The sequence below is a fragment of the Mastacembelus armatus genome, chromosome 24 (genome assembly GCF_900324485.2).
Source record: "Mastacembelus armatus chromosome 24, fMasArm1.2, whole genome shotgun sequence".
Taxonomy (NCBI): Eukaryota; Metazoa; Chordata; class Actinopteri; order Synbranchiformes; family Mastacembelidae; genus Mastacembelus; species Mastacembelus armatus.
In genome coordinates this window covers 12,923,828-12,938,599 of record NC_046656.1, presented here as the reverse complement: position 1 = coordinate 12,938,599, position 14,772 = coordinate 12,923,828, and the positions used below count along the sequence as shown (strand labels likewise).

The 14,772-nt window shown below is 40.6% G+C and overlaps 1 protein-coding gene across 3 annotated transcripts in view; it reads right to left on the bottom strand.

Moving 5' to 3' along the window:
* LOC113137022 (estrogen-related receptor gamma-like) overlaps positions 1–14,772 on the bottom strand; it is a 97,170-nt gene that overhangs the window by 8,161 nt on the left and 74,237 nt on the right. For 2 of the 3 annotated variants that reach the window (XM_026318303.2, XM_026318302.1), the window contains 3 exons: positions 12,669–12,785; positions 4,812–4,922; positions 4,166–4,327 (listed from right to left, as the gene is read on the bottom strand). In XM_026318303.2, coding sequence (XP_026174088.1) covers positions 4,166–4,327; positions 4,812–4,922; positions 12,669–12,785 — 390 coding nt within the window. Of the gene's footprint in view, positions 1–4,165; positions 4,328–4,811; positions 4,923–12,668; positions 12,786–13,459; positions 13,585–14,772 lie in introns of those variants that run through there. The other variant, XM_026318304.1, reaches the window with a different exon arrangement.

Genomic DNA, 14,772 nt, shown 5'->3' with positions numbered 1-14,772 from the left:
GAATTTACATCTATCTATCCCCAAAAGCCACTTTTTCAAAATAATTAATGGTTTAATTCTTTAAGTCATATTTAGAACAATGAGGCAGGAGCCAGGACTACACTTATAACACATTTAGTTGTCTTAAAAAGCCAAAGTGAGACAAAAAGCAAATTTTGCTTAACCAAGGAGCAATGACATAAAGAATCATTTTAATTAGTAAAGTTTAACACTGGACATCAAACCTCTCTTACTGACCATCAAAAGTATTCATATATTGGCTGTGACTGTACATCCATGCACCATTTCTTTTGTTATATTTGCAGCTTTTTCTTTTCACTACACAAACCTCTTTACACATTTTACAAAAGAACCAAGATCTCCTTCAGCTGTCTCCTCTTTTTCATTTCGCTAGAGTGTGTGTGTGTGTTTTTTTTCCACTCAATTTACTGAGGTGATGGAGTGACTTCCCGGCTCCCCGGGGTCGCCCCGTACCTTCAGGTGCGTCGCCCGGAGGTGGCTGAGTTAAGTGTCACAGTGGAGGGTGATTCCCCCTGATGAAATATCAATATTTCACCCTTCTGATTTACTGCCGTTTGACCAAACATGACATATATTGAGCAAACTGGGGAATGTCTATATCTCTGTCTCTGCAATTTCCTCCCAGTGTGGTGACAAAAAGCATACCATAGGCTTCCACTGCCCTATAAGAAAATGATTTATTGTCCACTATTCTGCTCTACAAAGGCAGAAAGCACGAACTATAAAAACAGAGCAATTGAGAAAAAATGATTTAAAGTTTTCGGTCTGGCTGTTAACTATGGAAGTAATGCCTTCACCGTATACCTTTTAAGGTTGTTTATAAATAAATCACCATCATAGACTACAAAGTATCTCTATAAAATGCAGTTATAACACTGCCTATCGCCAACCTTTTCTCAGACATCTTGTAATGTTGAATTGACAGTTACTGATACTCTGCTAAATTAGGCTAGTTACCATTTTCACTGGATTTAGCCTCTAACTGCCTGTCGATTCTCGCTGCATTACTTTTATATACTCATTTTAAAAAGGCCAATATGTTTCTAATGCTGCCCAGATTATGTGATACATCAACATAATGAGTAATATACTAAAGCATGACTAAAAACTTTACAACAAGATCATGTTAAATACTGAAATACTATGTCTCTATGATGTTACAGGACATACTAAACCACTGTACCAAGAGACTGAACATTATACTGGAGGTGTGTATCTGTACTCAAACGTCAGTACTGCACAGTGAGATTGTTTGTAGAAAAGTGCTCTGCCTATGCAACAGCAAAGTACAGGTACAGATCAGATAAGTAATTGGATCCCTATTCAGTACAATAAAGAGACTGAGTGGTTGGCAGTGAAGCTTGAAGCTGTCATTGAGAGGTAGGTCTAAAACAGACAGCACTTCACTCTCTATTCATTTAGTATCATTACAGGGCTCCTAAGTGCCCTAATGGGCCTAATAAAAAGACAGAGGTAATAATGAGACTAGAGGGCCCTGTGTGAGCCGGAGGAGCAGGAGGGGGAGAGCCAGGGGAACAACAGAACAGGAAAGCCAAAGAGTGTGTGAAAGATATGATGGTAGAAAGGAGTGTGTGTGTGTGTGTGTGTGTGTGTGTGTGTGTGAGAGAGTGTGTCTGAGCCAGAGGGAAAAAGAGGAAAAAAAATCAAAGAGGAAGAAACTGAACTGAATGAACATTAAATATCACAGAGTTCTCAATGCTGTTGCCTTGAATGTAAATCTACACTTGTTTTGTGCGGCTACATGCCTGAGACAGGCTGTGTGTGTGTGTGTGTGTGTGTGTGTGTGTGTGTGTGTGTGTGTGTGTGTGTGTGTGTTAAAAGCTATATAGATTAGTGGTCACCTCTGACCTCCTGACAACCGTGCCATAATCCAGTTTCCATTTTCATGACAGTGTGTGTAACATCTAATTTAACCATCCACTTAAACATGATTAATCATGTCTTCTAACAGTTTTCTTCCTAAAGCCAAACCTGTTTTTATTTTTGACATTTTATTCCTAGTGCAAATATTTAACGACAAATGAAACTTGTGCACATTAAATAACAGCACAGTAAGCTGTCCAGCTATTCACCATAAATATTTAGACCATCAAATATGTGCAAGAGGAAAAAATATTCACAGTTGGATGTATCCTCCTAGGTCTCTATACCTGGATATCGAAGGACTTTTTTACATTAATGGAGAGATCTACAGTAATGACTCTTATTACCTCATCGTTAAGGCCATTTGTGCAGTGAGCTATGAGTGTAATGGTGGGAGTGATCTGTTAAACTGTAGGGACCCCTTTTGTCTTAATCGTTACTTGGTGGCACTCTGACCTGGTGGCCCCGGATAAAATGTCCCCAGAGTGTCACATGCCCCTTTAATAATTCTCTCAGCTCTGGAGTTAGATCTTCGTAGCATACGAGATCAATAGTTATACATAGAAAATGTAGCAGGGCTTGAGGTCCAAAAATATAACAGTAAATTTTTGGAATTAATTTCTGCACCCCTTTGGCAAAGATTAAATTGAAGAATTTGATTGTAGTTGCCCTATTTGACCTCTTTTTCTCTCTCTCCCTAAAACCTACCTGAATTAGATAATAAAAAAGAGCTAGTTAAGATATATTCTTATTCTCAAGATGTTGGATGAAAAATAGGCCAGAGGGAAGAAAAAAAATTGTGCATTTGGGTCAGGGATGCTCCTTTTGTCTCAATGTAAACTCCAAAATGGTGAGACAGCACTGTTGTCTTGTGCCCCGGCGTTCATCCACAGTCTAAACTCTGATCAGACTATACAGCTCCCCTGTGCCTCTGTAAAAGTCATTTCCAGGGTAAATATGTGACTGACACCCACACAAAACTGCATTAATTAAGGCGTCAAATTTAAATCTGATGACACATCTAACCCTGGACACACCAGAGAGCTAAGTAGCTAGTTAGTGTTGTGGTTGCTGTGAAAAAAAGAATAAATCCACAGGTAGGGAAAACATATTTGATTTTTATCTTTATAGTTGTGAAGGAGAAATGTATTTATTATGTGACTTAAGTGATTGATTGATTGATTACTCAATTTTCTTTGGTCAAATGTGAGGACACACTAATTTTCTTTGTTTTATATCACTGTAAATCGAATATGTTTTGGTTTTGTAGTGTTGATGGGACAAATCAAAGCATCTGAAGACATTACCTTGTCCTCTGAGAAATTCTGATGGATGTAAAACCAGGCTGATTGAGAAAAAATATCTGAAATTCATTCAAATTCAAATATCGCTTGGTTCAGTGAGCTGACTTTGCTACCGTACACATGCAACTTCAAACATTATGTAATTTATTTGATTGGATCAAATAGATGCATCTAGTCTGAGTCCAACCTGCGCTGCCTTTAAAGGGTCCAAAATGTCTGTTTCAACTGATGATGGTAAGAAAGATCTACGAACATTTGCACAACAAGTCTTATTTAAGAATTCATCAACAAGGACGGGGGAAATCTGTCAGTATTTCCCTAAATAAATCAATTTTACCTCAGGCTCTGTGTAGTCTCCTTAAGTATGTAAGAGGATTGCTTTCTTTAAGTCTGGGATTGAAATGGAATACATTGACATAGGGGCGGATCCCACTCCCCCAGTCTCCCCCACTCCCCCAGTCAAATCAAAGGTTTCAGCTGCTCTTTATTGATTAGATTTTAGAATATGGGACTAGCTTCTCCCTTAGGTGCAGATGAGTAGCAGATGTTAATTATGTTGTGTGTGTGTGTGTGTGTGTGTGTGTGTGTGTGTGGTGGGGGGGGGGTGTTTATATGTGTGAAACAGTCAAACTGCTTCAGTAATCTACTGTACCATTTAAGCAAATTAAAGTACATGTTAGTTTACTTCCTTGATTTACCAACAGCATTAGACCTACAGTATGAAGCTGCCTTTCATAAATCAAGTTATCAGAACTCACAAAGTAATACAATTTCACACTCATTAGAAATAAATATTTTAATATTATGAGCTAAAATATCTGGAAATCTAAATCTAGTTATCATTCTTATAATTGTTTATCGACCATGCTAGTCTGCTGAAATGTTACATTAAGAAATTTATTTGTCCAGAAAACCCCCCCCGCAACAGTCATTCATTAGCCGTCGTGTTTCTCTACCTGGGATATGTTTGGCCCAGCCGATGATGACCACCAGCTCACGGTCGGCCAAGTCGCACAACGTGGTCAGGGCCTTGATGTCTCCGTCGGGCATAGTGGGATCGGGCATGGCATAGATCTTCTCTGGCTCTACCACCAGCAGATGGGAAACGATCTTCGTCACTGAGAGAGATAGGACGATGGATTCAGATGTGGAGGAAAAAGTGAAAAGAGAGAAATTTACTCTGTCAAGCAACTATTTTAGTTGAAAGCACATACAGAAGATTTTCAAAGGAAAATCAACAACGTACGGTGGGTTGGATTACATTGATAGACAAAAACAAATAAATAAATAGTTTGAAAAGCATCAATATAGAATATGATCTCTGTCTAAAACAGGTGGCAAGTTGGCTGGGTGGGTATATGTGACTTTAACAGAACTAATACTATTTTTCCTTTCAGCTATGCATCCTTAAAATGTTACTGTGAAGACATTCATCAAGGAAGCATTTTGTAAAATAAATATATTCCTAACTGCAGTATTCAAATCCCAACATTTATGCAAATGTCCCAATTATACAATTGCTGCTTTGATATAAAGGCAGAAAGATTCCTTCCTGTTATGCTAAGGTAACAATCTGCACCATAGAAAAAGTGTGTGACTCACAAGGTTTTTTGGCAGGAGGAGGGATGGTGAGACCGAGGTAGGCGCCATTCTCCGCGTCCAACCTTCGTTTGTACTTCTGCCTGCCCCCCCTCACCCGGTCCAGACGTACACCTGCAAAAGAAATATCAGGTAAACCAAAGTCACTTTAAAGAAAGACTGAAGCTTGTTGGTTCTTTAACAGAAATAAGATGATGAATTCAACCAAGTTGCAACATTGTATTTTATGAGCTAAATCCTCATTGATTTAGCTAAAATTCAACACTGTCAATTTATGGTATTACAGCTACTTCTACAATTACAACTACTAATAATAATCTCCTTATTTTAGTGCATTATTGAGATACACCTCTGCATATATTTTGCTGAGTAATGAATAAACTTTTAACCTCATTTTAACACACCTGATGCAGTCACAACTGCAGATCGTCTAGTTCCTCAGGATGATGTCTGGCTGTGTCGTATCTAAGATTGCTATGTATTTCAACATATACTGTACACAAAGTATATTAAAGAGGCTTTTCTAATAATACCACGTTTATTCCTGGTAGATAGTGTGTATATGTTAAGTGGAACAGCATAGTTTTATGATCATTATCTTATTTATAACCCTTTTAACTGAAATGACTATTTAGTACCTCGCTGTTACAGATGGCAGCGTAAGTATTTCGTCAGTATACAAGCGTGACATATCTGGGATTATGTTGAAAGCCATCTCAGAGGACACGCGCTACATCAGCTGCATCTTATGTGCTGGATTTACACTCCTGTATTAGAAGTTGTTTGAGCAGTGAGGACGAGCAAACAGACTTTACATGGTCAAGTGGAATTGAGTCGTGTGAGATTTTCCAGTGACTCATATAAATTCCTTTGATTCCCCTGGAAACAAAAGAATCCGATTAGGATGGTCTTTCAATTTCCTGACACCGACTATCCACTAACCTAATTACCCACCGTGCCCAGAGGGAGCTCATTCTTCCCAGCAAACACAGTGAGATCATTTTATGCCTGGCAGATTGAAGCTAAATCGAGAGCCTCTCTCCTAACACAGCTTTCCATTTGTATGTCTTAAAGTAATCAATAAGGCTTGCAAATAGACTTCTTGTTCTTTGAACACATGTGGATGCGATTTTAATTAATCAGTTAGGAAACTAGGAACTGGGTTTTGTGATAGATGGATCTTTAGTGGTTGTTCTTACCATTAATCCTGGTTAAGGTAAATTTAAAATTATAAATTGTGCTTAAGGAAACTGTGCACATGTACTCCAGATATTAAATGGCACACAGATATTTTAATGGCACACACAGACGTAATAAAGCCAAATGCATTTAGTAAAGGCTTTCACAAGCCTGTGTAGTGCAAAAAATATAAAGCTGCCATAGACATCCCAGACTAACAGTGAGCTGTTGCAGCTTTTGTCCCTGACATCTACCATCATCCTCACATGCACACACACACAAATACACACACACACACACTGATTTCCCTGTTGCAGGCTGCAGGGTCATGTGGCTGCGGCAAGCGACAAGTGACCAAACAGCCGGAGTTAGAATTCCAAGATCCGCGGGGGCTGTTTGAACTGGAACATCCAACTGGCCCGTAATTAATAGACGCTGACAAGAATTAAGAGCTCAGCGCTAACCAGTTTCAGTTTACAGCTTAGCGGCGCTGCAAACAACAGAGACCCAAGGCAGGAGGGCGGAGAGAATGACAGTGAGGAGAAAAAAAGGGTTAGATAATGCTAAAGAATGGGAGGGCTGGAGAATTAGACAAAACAAGCTGCTTTTTTCCTGCTGAATGTATCAATTTTCTGCAAGATCTCTGTTTTTCTTTCTCTCACTTTTTTTTCCACACTTCTCTTTCAGCATTGGGTGTACGTCTCCACCCTGACAGCCCTGCCTGTCCCAGTCAGCACCTGATCTGACCAGTGCAGGATTATCTCCTTCCCATGTGATATGGCGCAGTACTGAGAATCTGACCACAACAAGACAGCTGGATGAGGCCTCTTGTGGAGAGGGAAGGGGAGGGGGAGCTTGTGTCCTCGTCAGCAACACATTCCACACCTCAGGCCCAAAACCACAGCAGCCTCCATGATGACAATCAGGTCCAGTGGAGAGCTTGTGTTGGTGTTGTGACATGGGGGCCAGGTGGGCACTCAGATCATCTTAAAAGCATCCAGATCCATTTTTTATGGTTGCTGGCACTTTGTAAAGTGTGGCAGCCAAAATATGGATGCAGGGGGTGAGGTTATAGGATAAAAGAGTGTCGGGAATTGTGGGTGGTAGAAGTGCGTGTGCTGGACGATATGAGCTTGGTAAGATCATGTGGTACAGTCTGCTCAGAACATATTGCAGACTACGAGAGAGATGAGCTGAGACATACAGATACCAGCCGACAGTCCAAGCTCTCTCTGTGTGTCTGGTATTACTCACATTGTGGCATTGTGGGGACCAAAACCTTTTTATACGCTCACGATGTGGGGACTCGGACTTCCTCATGAGGACCAGATGTTGTAAATCTTTGAATTTTAGGGTGACCACATGGTTTAAGGTTAGGGGTAGGCAAGTAGTGCTTATGGTTAATGTTAGGGTAGGTCAATGTAAAGTCCCCACGAGAAATGAAAACAAATCTGTGTGTGTGCACTTGTGCCTGGAAAGATGATGAGACATGTTTGCATAGGAGCAATCTTTGCAGCCACCTGACCCTGGGTTCCCTTTCACATTCAATATCTTTATTGACTTGTGCAACCTTAAAGCACATTCCTAATTAAAGCGACTGCGTTTTCCTTTACAGTATGTGGCAGGCACTCTGTGTATGTGTCAAGTGAATTTATTTTATTCTGTTCTGTGTTTATCTTGCATTATTTATTTTGTCACTTGTTTACATCAACAAGCTCCTATTTTTACTAACTATAAATCACACCCAAATAGCCACAATATTAATAGGAGATTTTTTTTAATTCTACATAAAAGACTCTCGGCAGAGGACAGAATTCATCAAATTGTGGCTCATGCAATGTGTTTTAACCTCATGGGTTATATGAACATGTGCATGTGAATGTTTTTGTATCTTACGCAACTATTTTCAGTCGCTCACCTGTCAGAGGCGCTTCTTTCTACAGAATGTGTCAGGATTGGCTGGCTGGTGAATGCTGCCAAAAGGAGATTAGGAGCTCCCTATTTTAGCTGGGAAAAATCAGAGGGATGCAGGGGGCGCCCCCCTCCTACACCTCACTCACCCTTTACAAGACACAGGGACTTTGTCCTTCGAGAGCTACTTCTGAGGGCAGAAGCCTGCAAAGAGCTACAGTAAAGGCATCATACTTGTTTGACTGAGTCTGGCTGGGTTGCAGAGACAGAAGGAGTCAAGTGAAAATGGGTACAAGACAGGAAGGAAGGGGTGTAACAACACTGTGTCCCAGCTGCTCTAGTCCCTGATGTACAGACTTGTTCTCCCATAACCACACACACACAGGCATCACTCTCTTTATCATGTTTTACACTTTTCATAAATCTGAACAGGCGTGTCCACAAGGGGTATTACTGTGTATTACAGAGCTGCCCAGAACACAAATGCGCCTGCAATCGAAAACATCTGCAAGATTGGAGATGGCCGGGTGGATTCAAGATCCCCAGTGTATTGGTGTAGCAGACATTTGGTTCATGGTGTTCGCATAAATTGCGGTGTTGGAACGGGTGAAAGACAAAAAGACAGTAGGGAAAAAAAGAAAAGCCAGCAGGACCTCAGGACCTGATCCCATGTCGCTTGTCAGGGGTGATATACATTTAGTGTGTGTGTATACCACAAACGTTGGTGTTGTGAGTAGCGAGTGTGTATATCAGAGGGTTGTGAAGAGGTCAGCACTTTGCTAAATCCCCTTCTTCACAGCAACACGTGTTTGCCTCCGTGTCTGATCTATCACCTGCCAGACAGTGAGGACAGGCCAGCACAGAGCTTCCGGGTGGGCGCTGACCCTCAGCTGCAGCCTGACACCCTGAAAAGCAACAAGGCCCCTGGAAATGTGCTGTCAGACAGACAAGGTTGTTGTACAAGAAAAATTAAGTCACCAGGATTCAAAGGGTGTTCAGTTCTTTCAATTAAATGTTCTTTTATACACAGACATTGTGCTCACCTTGCCTTCTATAATATGCTCTTCAAAATGTATTGGTCTGGAGTTTTAAGGCATAAACGTTTACTGTATCTTTATTTTGATGATGTAATCTTAGTATGGCCTATAGATTGGTTTTTGATCTGAGCATATTGATTGGGAAGGGACCTGACAGTCTGTGATATTGGATATGGCTTTACTAATCTTTTGCGTATGTGGCTGGAGGAAAATAAGACTGTAATGCTACCCTGGTAGCCACGTTCGCTTAGGAAAGACTGCTGATCCCTATCTGTGGTCGGGCGAGGGCGAGACAGCGGTGCAGGTTGCCAAAATAGTCTGGCAGCTTGTGTTCATCCGCCACATTACACCGTGTCACAAAATCCCCACAAGTGGAGAATACACCACAGAAACACGGCGCTAACACTAAAACTGACAACCATCAACTTTACAAGAGCAAATATTTAAGTGTCAAATTGTTTCAGAATTTTTGATTCATGACACAAATCCAGGAGGTCTTCAGGGGTTTCTGTTTCAATAAGACATACTTATAAACATGATAATTTGCTAACATGATGCTGCGATTACTTCATGAAAAACCTACTGAGATTTTATTGCAGCAGTAAAACTAAAAAAAAAAAAAAAAAAACTAAAAATAAATCCTCTATCTTCAGCAGCCAATAACAAGAGTGAAGAGTCAAACAATGCTAATTCACTCCAGAAAATTCTTGCATCATTTAACACCATGCAGTAACGCTATGGGGGTATTAGCGCTGCTATTAGCTGCAGCCGCTGACTCCTGGCAGTAGTGACTGACACCATACCTTCCGCAAGTTGTAATTACGTGAGAGTTTTTCCATTGGACTTGTGACCTTTTATCAGTCTCAGCTGGAAATTTAAGGGGTCACTGAGTGAGGCTGGTTTCCTCAAACAGCCGCCTGCCGCTACCGTCCAACCAAATCATCCAGGTGCTCTGCTGTGGCACAGCAGTAGAGCCAGATCTGGAAGGAAGCCTGTTTTTTTTTTTTTTTAAATATTTTATTTTTTTTTACATGAATCTCCGAGTTTGTTCTCAGACACAAGGTGCATTTAGAGACACATTTTGCTTTTCCCTGGTCTCTTTGTGTTGTGTTGATTTATTTGGACCTACACTGGACTCCAATCACATCTAAAACCACCAAACTGGAATCGAGGACTGACGTTATAGTTAGCTATTTAACAGCAGGTGTTGCAGGGAGGAGGGGTTTCTCCCACCACCCCCAATGGTACTGTCTCATTCTGGCAGCTGGCACTTTATAATTCAGGATGGCATGCTTAAAGTGGAGCTTAGAGGGTCCTGGTGGAAATATTAGATACTTTTAGAAAGACTGATCACATAAGTTCTCTCAGCATCTTCTACGGTACGAGGTATTTCTTATGATACTGCTACACTGTAACAAGTAAAGCAATAGCTTTGGGATGTTGTGAGCAAAGGGACATTTGTAATGTGAGCCATGACAAAAGAATCTGTAATATCAAAATCTATATGCTAAGAGGTGCAGAATATTCCCAAAACAGCACGAGGTTGAGAATCATTAGATATGTGATCAAAATGCATATTGTTTTTTTCAATTCCAGTACTACCTCATTTTAATTTATCTTGTGTTTGGTTGAAATGTCAGTTCATAGGATGTCTTGTAGCTAAATTGCTTCAAACATGACACCTGCCTCTATATCACACTATGTGATTATTCTTTCTATGACAGGCCCTTGGCCACCGTATCACTGTATAACAAGTGTGTTATATGGTGATCTCATTACATGAAATAGGGCAATCTGCTATCCCCCCACTGATTCCATGATCAAAGCCCCCCCAAGTTTGAAAGACGCCATGCCTCGGCTCTATGCCATGATTAAATGTGCTTTTTCCTTTTAATTGAATGCCATCACTTTCAGAAAATCACCTACTATGCCACATGTCGCGGCGGCTGTGATGCTGCGACTCAGGAGCAGCAGGCGGCAGAGGCTGCGCCATCTACTTCCCCCTCTCACACACACACACACACACACACACACACACATACACACTGACTGTCCACATCAGTGGCTTAGCTTGGCCTTCCACAGACAATACCCTGCCGTTTTTTATTTAAGCATGCGCTAACAGTTTCGGCTTTATATCTAAAGCAATGTTGTTCGTTTTGGCTGAGAGTCAAAGCCTCTGTGAAAGATATTCAGGCTGGGATGAAGACATCAAAAGTGCATGTATAAATAGTATTTTAACGGCAATACAATAGATGACCCTTGAGTCTGAGATGAACGAACACAGCTACACCAGTACACAGGGAAGCTGCATTAGTGGAAGTGAAGCATGATCCTGACATACTATCTTGTGTTACCATATTGTCATTAACTACTGCTGGCTTCTATTAGGAGATATGTTTGGTGCTGGCAGAGCACAACAAAACTGTATGACCATTATTTATTTTTAGAGAATTATGACTGTTGTGTCTCTAAGTGAAACCTATAAACAAAGTCTTGAAATACTCCTGTTGATAGTAGGATATATGTTTTACAATCAGTACGGATGCTGTGGGCCCAGTCCAGACCTTGAACTGGATGAAGTTTTATATGGTGGAGTCTCAGGCTGGTCTTACTTTTATGGTTAATGCCATGAAATAAATATTAAAAACACAGATATTACCACACAGATGCTATTTGTCAACTGAACTATAATCTAATTCTTTTGATGGTGCATGCTATGCAGGGGATTTCAAAGTCTGATACTTTTGGGGTCCCTCTTCAGATAACCAATTGAGAAAACCATGCTTTGCTTAAAAAACATGCTCTAAATTTTGCAGCTATAGTTCTCATAATACCCATAGATCTTGTGTGTCAATGTAGAACAGTTCTTCAAGCTAAACACTCACATGCAATAAATCAACAACAAAAAAAGAAGAAAAAAAACTCTCTTCCCATAGAAAGAAAAAAACCTATTGGGTAGATTTTCCCTCTGTACTCCCAGAGGTCTCTCACTGGAGGAGAAACAACACTTGCAGGAAGTGCGCTGGGATGTTCGGAAAGCATTTAGTGGATCAATAAACGAGGCAAGAGAGGGGAAGGGAGGCAGACAGGGAGAGAGATGGAGAGAGACACCCTGAGCCCAGGGGAGAGGGAAGTCTTGAGGGAACAGCCTGTGCTTTTCAAGAGTACTGTTACACATTTCAGTCAGTCTTTATAGGAACATCCAACTCAGCAGCTTTTTCCAACCATCTGAGTTAAACACAGAGAGGCTCAGTGGTGTGAGGAGGGCTAAGTAAGTGGGTGATGTCACCGGTGTCTCCCTGATGCCACATGTGCCTTAATATCAGATTACTGAATAGTCTTCATATCAAAATGTTGGTAGACATACTTGTTTCTTCTCTCATTCTAATAATGAAACCATATATATAGTTACTCAGTTGCTAGCATGTGAAAATCATAAATTAGAAACCATGCCTATTTTAAGTTTGGCCACTACACAGTATACACAGTATACACACATATATATTTACATACAAAATCATACAAAATCTTAATGTTGGCAGTTTTGCTTATTTGATAAAAACATTTAAATGGCTGTTAAAATAGAAGTTTATTAATCCCCAAAGGGAAATGGGCGATGATATGTTTTCTGTTAACTACTCAATTTACCAATGAATTGCTTAAGCACTAAATTTCACACATGATATCTGAAGTCAAACAAAAATGATCAGATAATAAAATCTGAACTCACCTTCTTTCAGCATGCCAACTTTAAGACATTTCATGAAGCGGCAGGCCTGGCACGACTTGCGTCTCCTTTTGGTGATCTCACATTCGTTAGTGGCCGGACAGCTGTACTCAATATTCCCTGAAAAAGATCAGAAAACATGGTGTCATTTTGTGTGTGTGTGTGTGTGTGTGTGTGTGTGTGAGAACATCAACAATTAGGAGGAGACTGTTTTTAAATGATGGCATGTAAACCAACCCACATGAAATGAAAAGACAGTAAAAGACAAGCACACATGTGGGTGTGTTCATACACACCTGGCCCAAGGTGACCCCCATGTGACACTCCTGAAGGAGACATGGGTCTAGTCGCGTTTTGATAGGACAAATTAAAAACACCTCGCTGCCCCTGAGTCCCACCCCCCTATTTTGATTCTTGGATAAATTAGCTTTATTGATACAGTGTCCTCTCTGCAAGGTTCACCACAGCCCCTTCCAAGCCTATCCCTCTTCACCTAAAGGATGATGGGAAGTCTTCCCTCCCTCAATAAAACAAGGCAGGCCCATGAGTTAGACACACAGCAGAGCGCTCTGCATAATGCTCTCCAAGAAAGACCAAAAGGTGCTATTAGACTGGCCGATCTAAGGCTCCCATATCATGTAGCAAAGCTCAATGTATTATTCAAGTCCGTCTTGACGGCTGTTGGCTCACTATGGAAATAATTCCTATGCAATTTAATCACTCAGGTCTGAAAACAGCCAGAGATGCAGACATATTGAATCTGCTGCCATGTAACCGCTGCCTGTCTTTCTCACCAGGTTTCGGTTAACAATTTCTTTCCGGATCATTATGCGCTCACTTCAAAAGTTGACGTGACCCCAAGAATCCAATGACAAATCCTCTTTCCCAAGTATCCAAATCCCTTGATTGAATGTCCCATAAGTCCAGAGATGTATTAATGGTTCCTAAAAACAGCAAACCAGGTGCTGTCTGTTGCAAGTCCCCCCGCCCCCACCTTCACACACAGTCTCCTGTTGGTCAAGGAGAAGGTGCCAACATTTGTCAGGATCTCTGGCATCGATGGTGCCAGCAGGGTCACATGCACAGTGAGGGGCCCGGGGCACCATGCCAGGATGTTGGCAGAGGCTGTTGCTGGTTTCAGGGCGGCTGTAGTCTTTTAAACTGAGAGGCATTAGCAGTGGGAAAATGCAGCACACTGCAGTACTCGTGTAGATAAAAGACACATGCTGTGGACCAATGTTACCCTGCAATCTAACCGCATACAGCATGTACTATATACTAATTGTCAATGTATATTGTTTGCACCCTTAGAATACAGTAATTATCAATGAGTTTGACTCAATTTCATATTACATACTAAATTTATGCAGGTTTTGAATATGTGAAAAAAATTAAGTACACACAAAAACAGTCATGTATGTGTATGTCAGTAAAAATTATTATTACATATTTTATATTGTTGCTCAGCACCAATGTACTGTTTGACAGTATGCTACCACAGATGTTTGCAATGTGTGACTGGTGAGTGCTTTTAATATAATTTAGTTTAGAAATAAATACAGAACTTGGACACAGGTATAGTTTAGGTTTCCCTCATTGTTTTTTCACATTGCTTATATTTTCTTCATCAGTGTTTGTTGTTTATTGTTTTTATTGTGCATTTTTAAAATTATCTAAATAAAGAGGATTTTCATCTGTCTACAAAGGTTTTATCATTTGATATTTTTACGATTATCAAAGGAAGCACTTTATAGACGACCTGAATGGATCAAAAATAACCTGTGTGTATGTTGGAGAGTGTGTTGGTGAGTGTATGTATGTGAGGAAAGCCTTGTATTGGGGGTCCAGAATAGTCTTAAATTGCCTACCTCTAAAAGCTCACTGTCGGCATACCCTCTTAGTTAATCAGGTCTTGTGTCCACCTTTATTTCTCAAAGGACATTTCAACCACTCTAATATCCTTCCTTAACCTCTCTTATTTTCCCTCTAAATTTTGATATATTATTATGCCATGCTATTATCCACGCTCTCATCTCCACTCAAGCTGGACCTCTCCTTGTCCTCCTCCTTTACCGAGGCCGGGACCCCCCTTCCTGATTACCATTCC